General features: G+C 44.4%; 1 protein-coding gene across 1 annotated transcript in view; it reads right to left on the bottom strand.

Annotated features, from left to right (window-relative positions):
- LOC121002435 (meprin A subunit beta-like) overlaps positions 1–12,516 on the bottom strand; it is a 102,234-nt gene that overhangs the window by 20,754 nt on the left and 68,964 nt on the right. Inside the window, exons 8-9 of the mRNA XM_040433891.1 lie at positions 9,582–9,734; positions 986–1,195 (exon numbers count right to left, since the gene is read on the bottom strand). Coding sequence (XP_040289825.1) covers positions 986–1,195; positions 9,582–9,734 — 363 coding nt within the window. The remainder of the gene's footprint in view (positions 1–985; positions 1,196–9,581; positions 9,735–12,516) is intronic.

The raw sequence follows: 12,516 nt of genomic DNA on the forward strand, positions 1-12,516 counted from the left end.
TTTGAGGGTCTGGAGGTCTAATAAGGGTCTGATTGGTGGTTTGGAGGTCTAATGGGGGTCTGGAGGTCTAATGGTGGGTCTGATTGGGGGTTTGGAGGTTTAATGGGGTCTGGTTTGAGGTCTTATATGGGGGTCTGAAGGTCTAATGGGGGGCCAGGTCTAATGGGGGTCTTATATGAGGTCTGATATTGGGGCGTGTTCTGATCTGGGGTCTGACAGAAGTCTAAAGGGGGTCAGGACTGAGATGGAGGGGTGTCTCATCTGGGGTTTTATATGGTGATATGATCTGAAAGGTACGGGAGTTTGTTATTGTACTATCACACAATATAAAGGGGTATTTTTGTACTGGTGCACTATCTGTGTGGTACCAGTATTTTCAGGGGAACGGTATCTTCAGGATAGTATTGGGGGGCAGGATGGGGTGTTGAGAAGGTGGGGAGGATGATGGAAAAGTAAGAAACTAAGATGTCTGTTAGTTAAACTCTGCAGAGATGAGACACAGCTCTCTCCAAGTACATGTAGTAGGTATTACCTGCAGTCCCTTGTAATGCCAATGATAACAGTGATAACTTTCTGAGTACTGATAATATAGTAGATCTTACAGCCCTATGTAACACCACAGATAACACAGTGATAAGGCTAGTTTCAAAGTAGTGTTCAGAAATCTGGCAGGCTGTTCCAGCAGGGAGCAGCCTGCCGGAGCTCTCTGGATCCAGTATTGCCGGAAGCTACTTAAAGGCCCCCCGACCCCATTAACTAGAACGGGGACCGGCTGTACGCAGCAGTATTTGTCCTGCTAATTCTTGGCATATTTGTCGGGTTGCAGCCAGATCAACGCCAGTCCCCATTATAGTTAATGGGGCCGGCAGACTTCCTCACATCATTTTTTTTTTTTTTTTTTTTTACTTTACTTTTCTTTTTGATTGATAATTTTGATAGAAAAAACAACAGATCTCTAAATATAAACCACAGACAGGTAAATTACCAGTTACAGAGTTAACAAATGTCAGACTGCCATTGGGGGAATCACTGGTGTATTCCTTGATCCAGATGTTCAGTTGGTCACTCTCGTTACCGCTATGATAGTAAAAGAATTCCAGGCACTGAAATCCTCTCGCTGGGTAGAAGAGTCTACTTTCCAGGATAACTTCATTTCCAGTCTCGCCTGTACTTGTGTCAAAGTACATAAAATATCCTACAATAATTAAATGAGAAAAAAAATATACTATGAACAGCATTTATCAATACTGTTTAGGATACGTCTATCTGTGAGATTACACAAAATGTATAAATTGCATAAATTTATTAAAATAAGGCAAACGGCATGATAAATTTAGTGTAGCATAGTAGACACGCTAGAAATTTTTCTTTATGCCACCTTATGTAGACCAATATTTTGCTCCAAAAAATAAGTTGCATTTTTCTAGACTGTTCTAAAACGCATCATAAATTTGCTAAACGCTCTTTTCCTTAGTTCTTTGATTAAATGTTACAAACAGTAGCACTGACTAAAATATACTGCTCGACATAGGATACAGTCACTCTTGCTCAGAATCCCTCTTTCATAGAAGGTTTCATTTGATCCAGAAAACAAAAGTCACATTGACGAACCTCACTGGGCAGTTTTTTACAGGTGTGATATACTCCTCAATTAGGCCTCCTTCGATCTCTGATGCAGACTGCTATAGTTGACAAACCAATTCCTCTAGAGAAGGACAATCAAGATATATTTTTAAAAAAAGTCCATCTACCTTTGCCAGAAAAGAGTTAAATTCATATTCACAAAAGTAGGAACACGTGCTTATAAAGACAGCAGCATGCCTTGCAGTTACCCAACCCTGGCCTTTTTGGCTTCTTCTGGAGCATGCAGTCATATAGCAGTGGGAATTAAATAACTGCTAAGCTTGGGGACGTGGCCGGCGGTGCATGGAGTAGGCTGCAGTTTAGCTGAACTCCGGTGCTATCAGCCTATTTAGCGGCTCACAGCATTTGACCGGCGACTTAGGTCACCTGAGAGGACGTAGACTTGATCCTAGAATCCACAAGTGATGGTGAAAACTAAAAACAAGCCAATATCCTCAAAATTTTACGGGTTTTATCCGGTGGTAAGTGCTTCCCAAGTTGGCGCCGGTGGCGGCGGGACTCCTGCTAGTGAACTTGCGGGCACAGCACTCGCCCCAACAACATCTTCACCGCACTTGAGATCCAGGCCGCCTTCTGAATACTGTGCCTCCTCACCTCTTCACACCGGGGTCCTGCATGGACCTGGAAGCTCCTCACCATCAGGACTTTTGCCTGTGCAAGATATAGAGGGAGTTCAAACACTTCTGTATCAGGGCCACAGTAGTTGCTTGGAGGCACATGGAGGGAACCATATGGCATCATTACATCCTTGCCCTCACTCCTTGCAAAGGGAAGAAGAAGGAGAGAAACCTGTCACTGAATCCTTATTGAACGCTTTAATGGGGGACCTGAGGAAATCCCTCCAAGCTGACATAAAAGAAATTATAATCCCTTTGCAAAAAGACATCACTGAAATAGGTCACAGAACCTCCCATTTGGAAAACAAAATGGCGGAATTTGCTAAAGCCCATAATGAACTGGTTAACTAATGATAAGGATGAGGAATTAGCTGCTCTCAGGGCGAAAGTAATCGACTTAGAAGACCACTCCTGACAAAATAATATTTGTTTCCGCTGCATTCCTGAAACGGTCAAGCAAGAAGTCCTGCATGATTTTCTAATTGATTTATTCACTGCATTGCTGCCAGGGGTCTCGCAAAGTGAACTGTTTATTGATCAGGCACATAGAATCCTGAAACCTAAACGACTTCCAACCGATGTACCTAGGGATGTGTTGGCATGTATCACTTTCTACCATGTCAAGGAAAACTTAATGGCCGCTGCCTGCAATAATCCAGTATTGCCTGAAAGGTTCCAACCAGTTTCCCTCTACACAGACCTCTCTGCTGCCACCTTAGCCAAGAGGAGGGAATTTCAAGGCGCCACCAGAATCCTACGGTCTCATAAAATACCCTATAGGTGGGGCTTTCCAGCCAAACTGCTTATATCTCGAAATGGAGGAAAAGTTGTGGCAGTGAATCCTGAAGAAGCCATAAACTTATTATCCAGCTGGCATTTAATGCCCTCTTCAAGTTCTCGACTAACTTAAAAATCGCCGCCTCCAATGCAAATGGAAGAAGAATGGTCGGAGGTCCCGAGGAGCAATATCCCTGGCACCTGAAGGACCTACAGGCTAGTGATATCCTTTTTTGTTTCATGTAGGCTTAATCTGCTGTGGTCAAGTGTTTACACCCCCAACTGGCGACGCTAGTTCTATTGCGTCCCATATTGGGAGTATAATGTTGACTGGTATAAGTTTTCACAGTTTTTTTTTTCTGTTTGTTTGCCTTTGATCTGTTTTTTCACTTTACCGCAAAGGTAAATTTTCTGTATTGTGTTTTTACTGCTAACCAACACAGTTACTGTTGGAGGTCGAGAGAGATGTGTAAGGGGATGGCCTGGGGCTGGAGAGGTAGTTTTATTCCATCCGCCTCGGCATGTTTGCCGTGCTGCCGCCGGAACTCTGGCCCGCCCCCATTATAGTCAATGGGGCCAGAGCAGTAGTCCGGCGGCACGCATGCACTAGTGGCAGCACGGATTCGACAAGCGCACGGATCCGACAAGCTGTTCACCCGCCGGAACAGCCTGCTGGAGTTCCTTGCCGCTAGTGTGAAACTAGCTTAAGTCAGTTTGGTGTGCCCATAAGGCTTTTGCGAGAGGACATTTTATGGGAATAGCCTCTAGGGATAGGAAAGAAAGAGAAGCTCTTATGGTACAACTTACTAACTCCATTGTCAGACTCAGTAACTTGAATAAACAAACTTTCTGCCCAATTAGAGAACAAGAACTAAAGAACCTTCACCACAGACTACATAATCGAAACCTTTATAAATACGATCTGGCACTGAGACGCTTAAAAGCCCAATATTATGGGCATGACAGTAAAGCGGGCTTGTTTCTGGCCTCTAGATTAAAAGCAACGCAAACTAAGATGAAAATTCCCTTTTTGTGTGACTCTCAAGGTCGTAAAATATTTTACCCGCAACAAATTGCTAACTCCAATGCTCTGTTTTATTCCTCATTATATAATTTACGTACGGACACTGGCATCTCCCATCCCACGTCAGATGACATTGACCACTTCTTAGGATTAGTGACTCTGCCCCAGCTGCAACCAAACCAGCTAGACAAATTAAGGTCAGAATTTACTGATGAAGAGATTAGTAAGACTATTCAGTCACTAAAATCCAATAAGACCCCAGGGCCTGATGGGCTTTCAAATGACTACTACAAACAAGTTAATGAGATCCTAACACCCTCCCTCAGGAAACTCTTTAACTAAGTGAGAGCCAGTGGAGTTTTTCCAGCTGAAATTTTGGAGGCAACCATTATTAGGCCCCTTTCACACGGGCAAGAATTCCGTACGGGTGCAATGCGTGAGGTGAACGCATTGCACCCGCACTGAAACTTCTTAATACCGAATGCTTACTAAAATGTGGCTATAGGGGTTAAAAAAATAATAATAATTAACTCCCCTCATCCTGTTGTTCGCGCAGACTGCATCATCTTCTTTCTTCTTTCAGGACCTTTGATGACGTAATCGCGCTCACCACAAATTGCAATCCCTTCTCTTACGGTTTGTATGGAAGTATTCTAGGCATAGAGTAGCAGCTTCTACATTGTCAAATCATTGTGCACGATTGAGCTGATGATTTCTGACATTTCCTTTAGGCCTCATGCACACGACCGTTGTTTGGGTCTGCATCCGAGCCGCCGTTTTGGCGGCTCAGATGCAGACCCATTCACTTCCCTTTGCGGACAAGAATAGGCGTTTACATTGCCGGCGCCTGTTCTGTTCCGCAAATTGTGGAAGGCAACACGGACGGCTTCCATTTTTTGCGGATCCGCGGTTTGTGGACCGCAAAAAACGTCACGGTCGTGTGCATGAGGCCTTAAAGAGTGGATCCAGAATGGGCTTACATCAATTGGCCAAATATGGGAAGGAAACAAACTGATCCTATTCTTAAGGTTAGTAGATTTATTCCACTTGTCTAATAAATAACTGCTAGACTATTTAATTTCCACAATTAAAAAATTGAAATTTTAAACACAACAATACATCATACTCTTAATTACTAGTTACTACACATAAAACACAGAAATGCTACTTTTTATTTAGATTATATGAGCCTTCCAAGCAGAGAAGCACCTGGCCTTTTTGCTGCCTGAGGCAAAAATTAAAACGGTGCCCCCCCCTTCCCCATGCCAAATTCTCAATCTAACTTCTTCTCTCCTAACATTACATACAGCACTACAAAACATACAGGGTAATACAGCGCCACATACCTCTTACATCCAGTGACGTCTCCTCTGATGTAGATGTTCTCTTTCCTCATCTTCTCCTTTCACACCAGACTGCCATGATCATTTCTTTCAGCCATGTCTCGTTTCTGCAGAGTTTGACAAACAGACATATTGGTTTCCTACTTTTCCCATCATGCTCCCACCGCCAATACTGTGTCCGCTGTGCCCCCAATACTATCCTGCAGAAACTGCCCCCTTAAAATATTAGTACCACACAGATAGTGCCCCTTCAATAATTATTGGCACACAGTTCCCTAAAAAATAACTGCGCCCAGCAAATGGTGTCCCTGATACTAATAGTGTAAGCAATGTCCCCCAAAAATAAATGTGTTAAGCTGATACTGCCAGGGTGCCACCCACAGTAATAGTGCTCCTCAATGTCCCACCAACAGTAGTAACTCTCTGCCAGAGTGCACTTACTAGTAATAATGTGTACCAATACAAAAATGCCCGCTAATAATGTGTGCCAATACAAAATAATGCCCCATAATGTGTGTCAGTACAAAAAATACCTCCTCTGTGGCCCCAGTAGAACCAATGGCCCCATAATGTGTGCCAATGCCACTGTGTGCCAGAACAAAAAATACCCCCTCTTAGTGGCCTCAGTATGCCCCCATAACGCATGCCAATGCCTCCTTGTGTATGCTAGTATAAAAAAAATCTTAGTGCCCCAAGTAGAGTTAGTGTCCCCATAGTGCCCCTACAATGTGTGCCAGTACAAAATACTCCTATATAGTGCCCCCCCCCATAATCTGTGCCTGAATAAAATTCCCTTATATAGTGCCCCCAGTAGATGCCCCCATAATCCTTTCCCCATTTTGACCAAACAGCATGGTGTCAAATAAAAAATAAACACATATACTTACCTCCATGGCACTTTAAGTTATCCGGTGGAGTCCTCTTCTGGCCTATGACCCGTGCTGTAGGCTGCGCGGCTCAGGCAGCACGATGATAATGACGTCATCGCGCCACCTGCGCTGGTTTATGATCAGAAGGAACGGGGCAGGGAGATGTTGCTGCCGTGCCCCGCTGCAGCATTCAACTGTATAGCTGTCCTGAGGATGGCAATACAGCTGAATATAGAGAGATAAGTGCTTCCACAATGGAAGCGCTCATCTCCCTCTGCCCTGTTGCCGCCCACACTTGTCTCTGGGGTTGCGCCACCTCGCCTAATTGCCAGTGCGGCCCTGCTTCCATGTATGCAGTAAATAGAGGATTACTAACCAAATAGAGGAACTTATAGTACACATACACTATATGGACAAAGGTATTGGGACACCTACACATATATCTACAAGAGTTCTTATGGCATCTAATTCTAAATCCATAGACATTAATAGGGAGCTGTTGCCCCATTTGTAGCTAAAACAGCTTCCACTCTTCTGGGAAGGATTTTAGAATGTTTCATGTGGGCAAGGGACTTCCACAAATTGTTTCCACAAAGTAGAAAGCATACAATTGTCCAACATTTCTTGGTGTGCTGAAGTATTAAGATTTCCCTTCAGTGAACCTAAGAGGCCAACAAACTTTACACTTGTCACAATGCAGTCGGGCAGGTAATGTTCTCCTGGAATTCACCAAAACCAGTCTCATCCATCAGACTGACAGATAGAGAAGATCAAGTCATCACACCACAGAACATGGTTCCACTGGTTGCATGCTTTACACCATTCCATCTGATGCTTGACATTGTGCTTAGCCATGGAAACCCAAGGCATGAAGCTCTCAGCACACAGATTTTGTGCTGGTGCTAATACCAGAGGAGATTTCGAACTCTGCAGTTATTGACTTAGCAGCGCTGGTCATTTTTATGCACTATGCACCTCAGTACTCAGCAACCCCACTCTATAACTCCACATGATCTGCCACTTTATGTCTGAGTTGTGATGGTTTCTAAATGCTTCCACTTAACATTGTAATGAGTTTTGCACTCGCGTGAGAAAAATCGCGCATGTTTGGTACCCAAACCCGAACTTCTTCACAGAAGTTCGGGCTTGGGATCGGTGTTCTGTAAGATTGTATTTCCCCTTATAACATAGTTATAAGGGAAAATAATAGCATTCTGAATACAGAATGCATAGTAAAACAGCGCTGGAGGGGTTAAAAAAAATATATATTTAACTCACCTTAGTCCACTTGATCGCGGCCCGGCATCTCCTTCTGTCTCCTTTGTTGAATAGGACCTGTGGTGAGCATTAATTACAGGACCTTTGATGACGTCACTCCAGTCATCACATGGTACGTCACATGATCTTTTACCATGGTGACGTACCATGTGATGACCGGAGTGACGTCATCAAAGGTCCTGTAATTAATGCTCACCACAGGTCCTATTCAACAAAGGAGACAGAAGGAGATGCCGGCTACGCGATCAAGTGGACTAAGGTGAGTTAAATTTAAAAAAAAAAAATTTAACCCCTCCAGCGCTGTTTTACTATGCATTCTGTATTCAGAATGCTATTATTTTCCCTTGTAACCATGTTTATAAGGGAAAATAATAATGATCGGGTCTCCATCCCGATCGTCTCCTAGCAACCGTGCGTGAAAATCGCACCGCATCCGCACTTGCTTGCGGATGCTTGCGATTTTCACGCAACCCCATTCACTTCTATGGGGCCTGCGTTGCATGAAAAATGCAGAATATAGAGCATGCTGCGATTTTCACGCAACGCACAAGTGATGTGTGAAAATCACCGCTCATGTGAACAGCCCCATAGAAATGAATGGGTCGGTATTCAGTGCGGGTGCAATGCGTTCACCTCACGCATCGCATCCGCGCGGAATACTCGCCCCGTGTGAAAGGGGCCTTACAGCTGATGGTGGAATATCTCAGAGAGAAGACATTTCATGAACTGACTTTTTATAACAGAGGCATGCCATTACATGACCATGCTGGAATTCAGTGAGCTCTTTAGAATGAGCCATATATTAACAAATGTTAGTAAAGGCAGACTGCATGGCTAGGTGCTGGATTTTAGGCTAGGGCTACACGGTGACTTTGGTCACATCCAGGATTGCTGAGTAGTGATGATCCCATAGAAATGCATGGGATCGCCTCAGCAGTCGCAAGAAAACCTACATTTCTTGAAACTGCCGTGACTATCCCATTCATTTCTGTGGGATTACTGCTACTCAGCGATATCTGTCACGCGACCAGTGTTGCCATGTGGCTCTAGCCTTTTATACCTGTGGCAATCGGACAAAATGAAACACCTGCATTCAGTAATTAAGAGGGTGTTCCAATTCTTCTCTCCAGATAGTGTGTATGGGTGTTTTGTATTTATCTGATACACCAACAATCTTACAATTACTTTGTAGCAGGTTATGGCATTGTCATGTCCCATGTCTTCATATGCACTGATCTTATTTCAGCATGTTTGCTGCTTAAAGGGGTTTTCCCCATCACAGACAATGGGGGCATCTCTGAGACCTGTACCTACACCGAGGATGGAGAGGGGAAAGGTGGTGGAGGGTGCACTGCGCATGCGCAGCCGCCCTTAATTCATTTCTATGTGACCGCTGAAAATAGCCAAGCTATTTCTGTTGGCCCCATAGAAATGAATGGGAGCATCAGCTCCTAGCGATATGCCCCCATTGTCTTTGATGGTAATACCCCTTTAAATTGGCCCTACAATCCCCCTTTAGGCAGGCTCTGGTATAATCAGATCCTCCCTTCTTCCTGTGTGTGTGCTGGCAGCCATTTTCTTTGTACTGTCATCATATCATGTGCTGTTGAACCCTGGCAAAAATAAAAATCATAATTTTACCTATTGTTTTGTGCATAATTACAAGGATTCAGCCTGGAATAAATCTCATCTGGATTCTTCATGCATGCCTGAGCAGTTCAGTTGACACCATTTGACAAGATTTCAATATCTAAGTATTACAGACATACTTTTTCCTAAAGAGCTTTGAATAATCAAACATGGAATCTGATTGGTTGCTGTTGGCCAGTTTGATAAATCTCCTCCACTGTCTCAAGAGCCTCAACACTTGCTGTCTACTTATTGAGTCAGAACAGGCATATTATGTACTGGCAAAAAGGGACCTAGTTGGAGAGTTTCTTTCACAAGGTTGGTACTTTGAATAAAAAAAATATCACAGCTTGTACTGTTTGGTATCTCACAGTGTAATATGAATGACTTCAGATATTACCTGTGCCTTTTCCCATATGTGTATGGTCTGTGTTTGGTCCTTCTGGTACACTGGAAACATACTCCCAGTCAGTACTGTCATTTGTGCTCTGAATCATGGCACATATGTCGTCTGATTCAAAGCTACAGGAATCCAGGAATGTTAAAGAAGAAGCTGGAAAATGAAACACAAATGCAATAAAAATTCAGGAAAGTCTATCACAATAAATTGTAAGGGATCGCTCTCTCAAGCAGGGCGGCGATGACAGACGTCTCAACAAACATTGCTTTATTAGATCACTTCATCAATACAGGCGATCTTCCAGTTATAGCCAGAGCCGGTGCAAGGATTTTTGCCAACACAAGCGAAGCTACATTTTGGCGCCCCCCCTTCCCCCCATCTAGGTTTTATAATAATAATAAGAAAATATATTCCATTACACCTCAGGTCAGACCGGCAATCAGACCCCCAATGTTAATCAGACCCCCAATGCCTCAGATCAGACCCCCCATGTCATCCATCAGCTCCCCATGTCACATTTCTCCCCCTCAAGGCCTCCATGTTAACACCTGAGTGGGGCTGTGACTGTCTGACTCCTGCTGCTGGCTGCGTCTTCAGTCTGGCTGACGGCTGTGTCTGTAGTCAGACGAGACACAAGTTATGGTACGTTCACTCTTGCCATATCGATTGCCACTCAGCTTTCCCAGGAACAGATATGCCTAGGTGATGGCCCAATAGAATGAGAATAGAAGCAGAATAAAACAAATCAAGGAATCATTGTCATCTTTCTGTCTATTCTGAATCTTAAGAAGATGGTCGAGATGAGTTTCTCCGGGGTTGTATAGACCTCTAGCTGCCTTCATAAACGCTAAATATGATGATGTTTACTGATGACACTTATAAATGGACATTAGTGATCTCACCTTCCTCCCCCGAAAGTATTATCATTCATCCCACACCTCTGAATTCTTCCATATCTGCCTCTCCACACGGAGCGTGACTCAGACGGTCAAACCTTTCCCCTTAATTTAATTCCATTAATAAAGTACTAACCACACCATGCACCATGGGGCTGATGCAACAGATCATGAATATTCTCATCCCTGTTACAGGAAGATGAAATATTACATATTCATTTACAGCAATGAACCCAGAAAGCAACATTGCAACCGTTATATTTCTACTCTTGACTCCTTCGGTGTATGAAATAAGGGGCCACAAGGGACGTAACACGTGGCCTACTGTATAGCGTTCTCACATGCGGACCCCTCACAGTCACTAATTGACTGACGGGACCTCAAATGCATTACTGGGATTCTCCCCTGCAGGTGATGACTTACTGCGGTACTCAGCTCAGCTGCTTTCTTAATGAACCCAGGACGGTGAGCGCAAACACAACACAGACACAGTCAGCTCGCCTCACCTCTAGTCCCTGCTTCAATTTCTTGGTCCCTCACCTCTGAATGAATTTCTTGGCGGGCGAGGGGCCACGGCTGCCTGTGTCTACTCACGCCCCCCCTGTGCAGGTGACTTGTCAGTTGTCACTAGTGGCAGCCAGAGCGGCGCGCTGAGCCAATGAATGAATATCTATCATTCATCTATCTATGATCATCTACCTCTGCCTAAGTGCCTAGCTAGCTATGTTGCCCTGACTACAAGTCCGGCCGGGCGGCGTGGCACACAGCCGCACACGCAGGCGCAGGCTGGGGTAGCGAGCGGGTGATATCTATTGCCCTGAGTCCCTGACTACTCTAGACTAGCCGAGCGCCGCGGCCGCCGGCCGGCACACGCAGGGCGGGCGCGTTCAAATAAGTCAAAAAGCATTCATTCATTCTTCCGCGCGCTAAGGCGGCCGCTTGGTCTGCCTTATGGTAGCGCCGGCCCTGGTTATAGCATCACTGGGAGAGGTGCGATTTCAGCACAACAAAACAAAATACACCTGCCCGTCTGGGCTCTAACTAATACAGAAGTGGCTTCTCTCTTGCCTATGAAGTCCTGTTCACACCAGATAAGTTCTGGCTTCACACAGCCTCACGGTCAGTTATCAAGCTTTAACCATGCAGGTTAGCTCTCCAGGCATATCTCCGCCAGATTGACAGTCTGGGTTCTGCTTTATTCCCCAGTAAGGATACCTCAGGTTATGGTAAAAAAACGTGTACTGGAGGGGTGTGGACTGGGAAATCAACCTATTTCCCAGTCCAAAGAAATCCAGCCCATATAAACTTAAACAAAGAACTCCTGCAAGTTATGAATTGCTGAAGAAAAATGCATCTCTCTGGATTTCTGCTATCTCATCCAGATAAGGAATCTGGATGAGATATACACGCCCACCACGACTTTACCGTTCACATTACCACATAATATAAAGACATTGGGGGACATTTATTAAGAACGGCAAATTATATGTCGGTCTTAATCCCCCTGCGCTGCCAGTGGATGCACCAAAGTAACCGTCGTCGGTCGTGCAACATGCTTTAAAGTACGCCAGCTCCCTTGTTAGCATAGTTTCAGGCCATTTTCCAGGCCATGGCGTGGAAAATGATGAATGAGATGGGCCGGCCCACCCTCTTCCCACCCATGCCATCATGTCCACTTTTTTCACCACATCGGAAAAGGGAAGTGAGCAGGGTATAGTCACAGATTTTGGCGCAAAACACCTTTGCGACAAAATCTGCAACTTAATTATACCAAAAACTAGTGTAAACCAGCACCGTATATATAAAGAGAGCATAAAGGGCAACAGTCACATGCAAAAAAAAAACGTACCGTCTCCGGCAATGGTGACAAATCGCATGTGATTACCTGCTCGAATTCATGATGCTGGGCTATAGATACACAGTAGGGTGACCAGTGGCCATGGACATTACAGCACTGTTAAGGGAAATATTAATTATTGATAATTTGTATAATACCAATAATTAATATTCATAAATAGGCGTGAGTCGTCTAGTGATGA

The sequence above is a fragment of the Bufo bufo genome, chromosome 5 (genome assembly GCF_905171765.1).
Source record: "Bufo bufo chromosome 5, aBufBuf1.1, whole genome shotgun sequence".
NCBI lineage: Eukaryota > Metazoa > Chordata > Amphibia > Anura > Bufonidae > Bufo > Bufo bufo.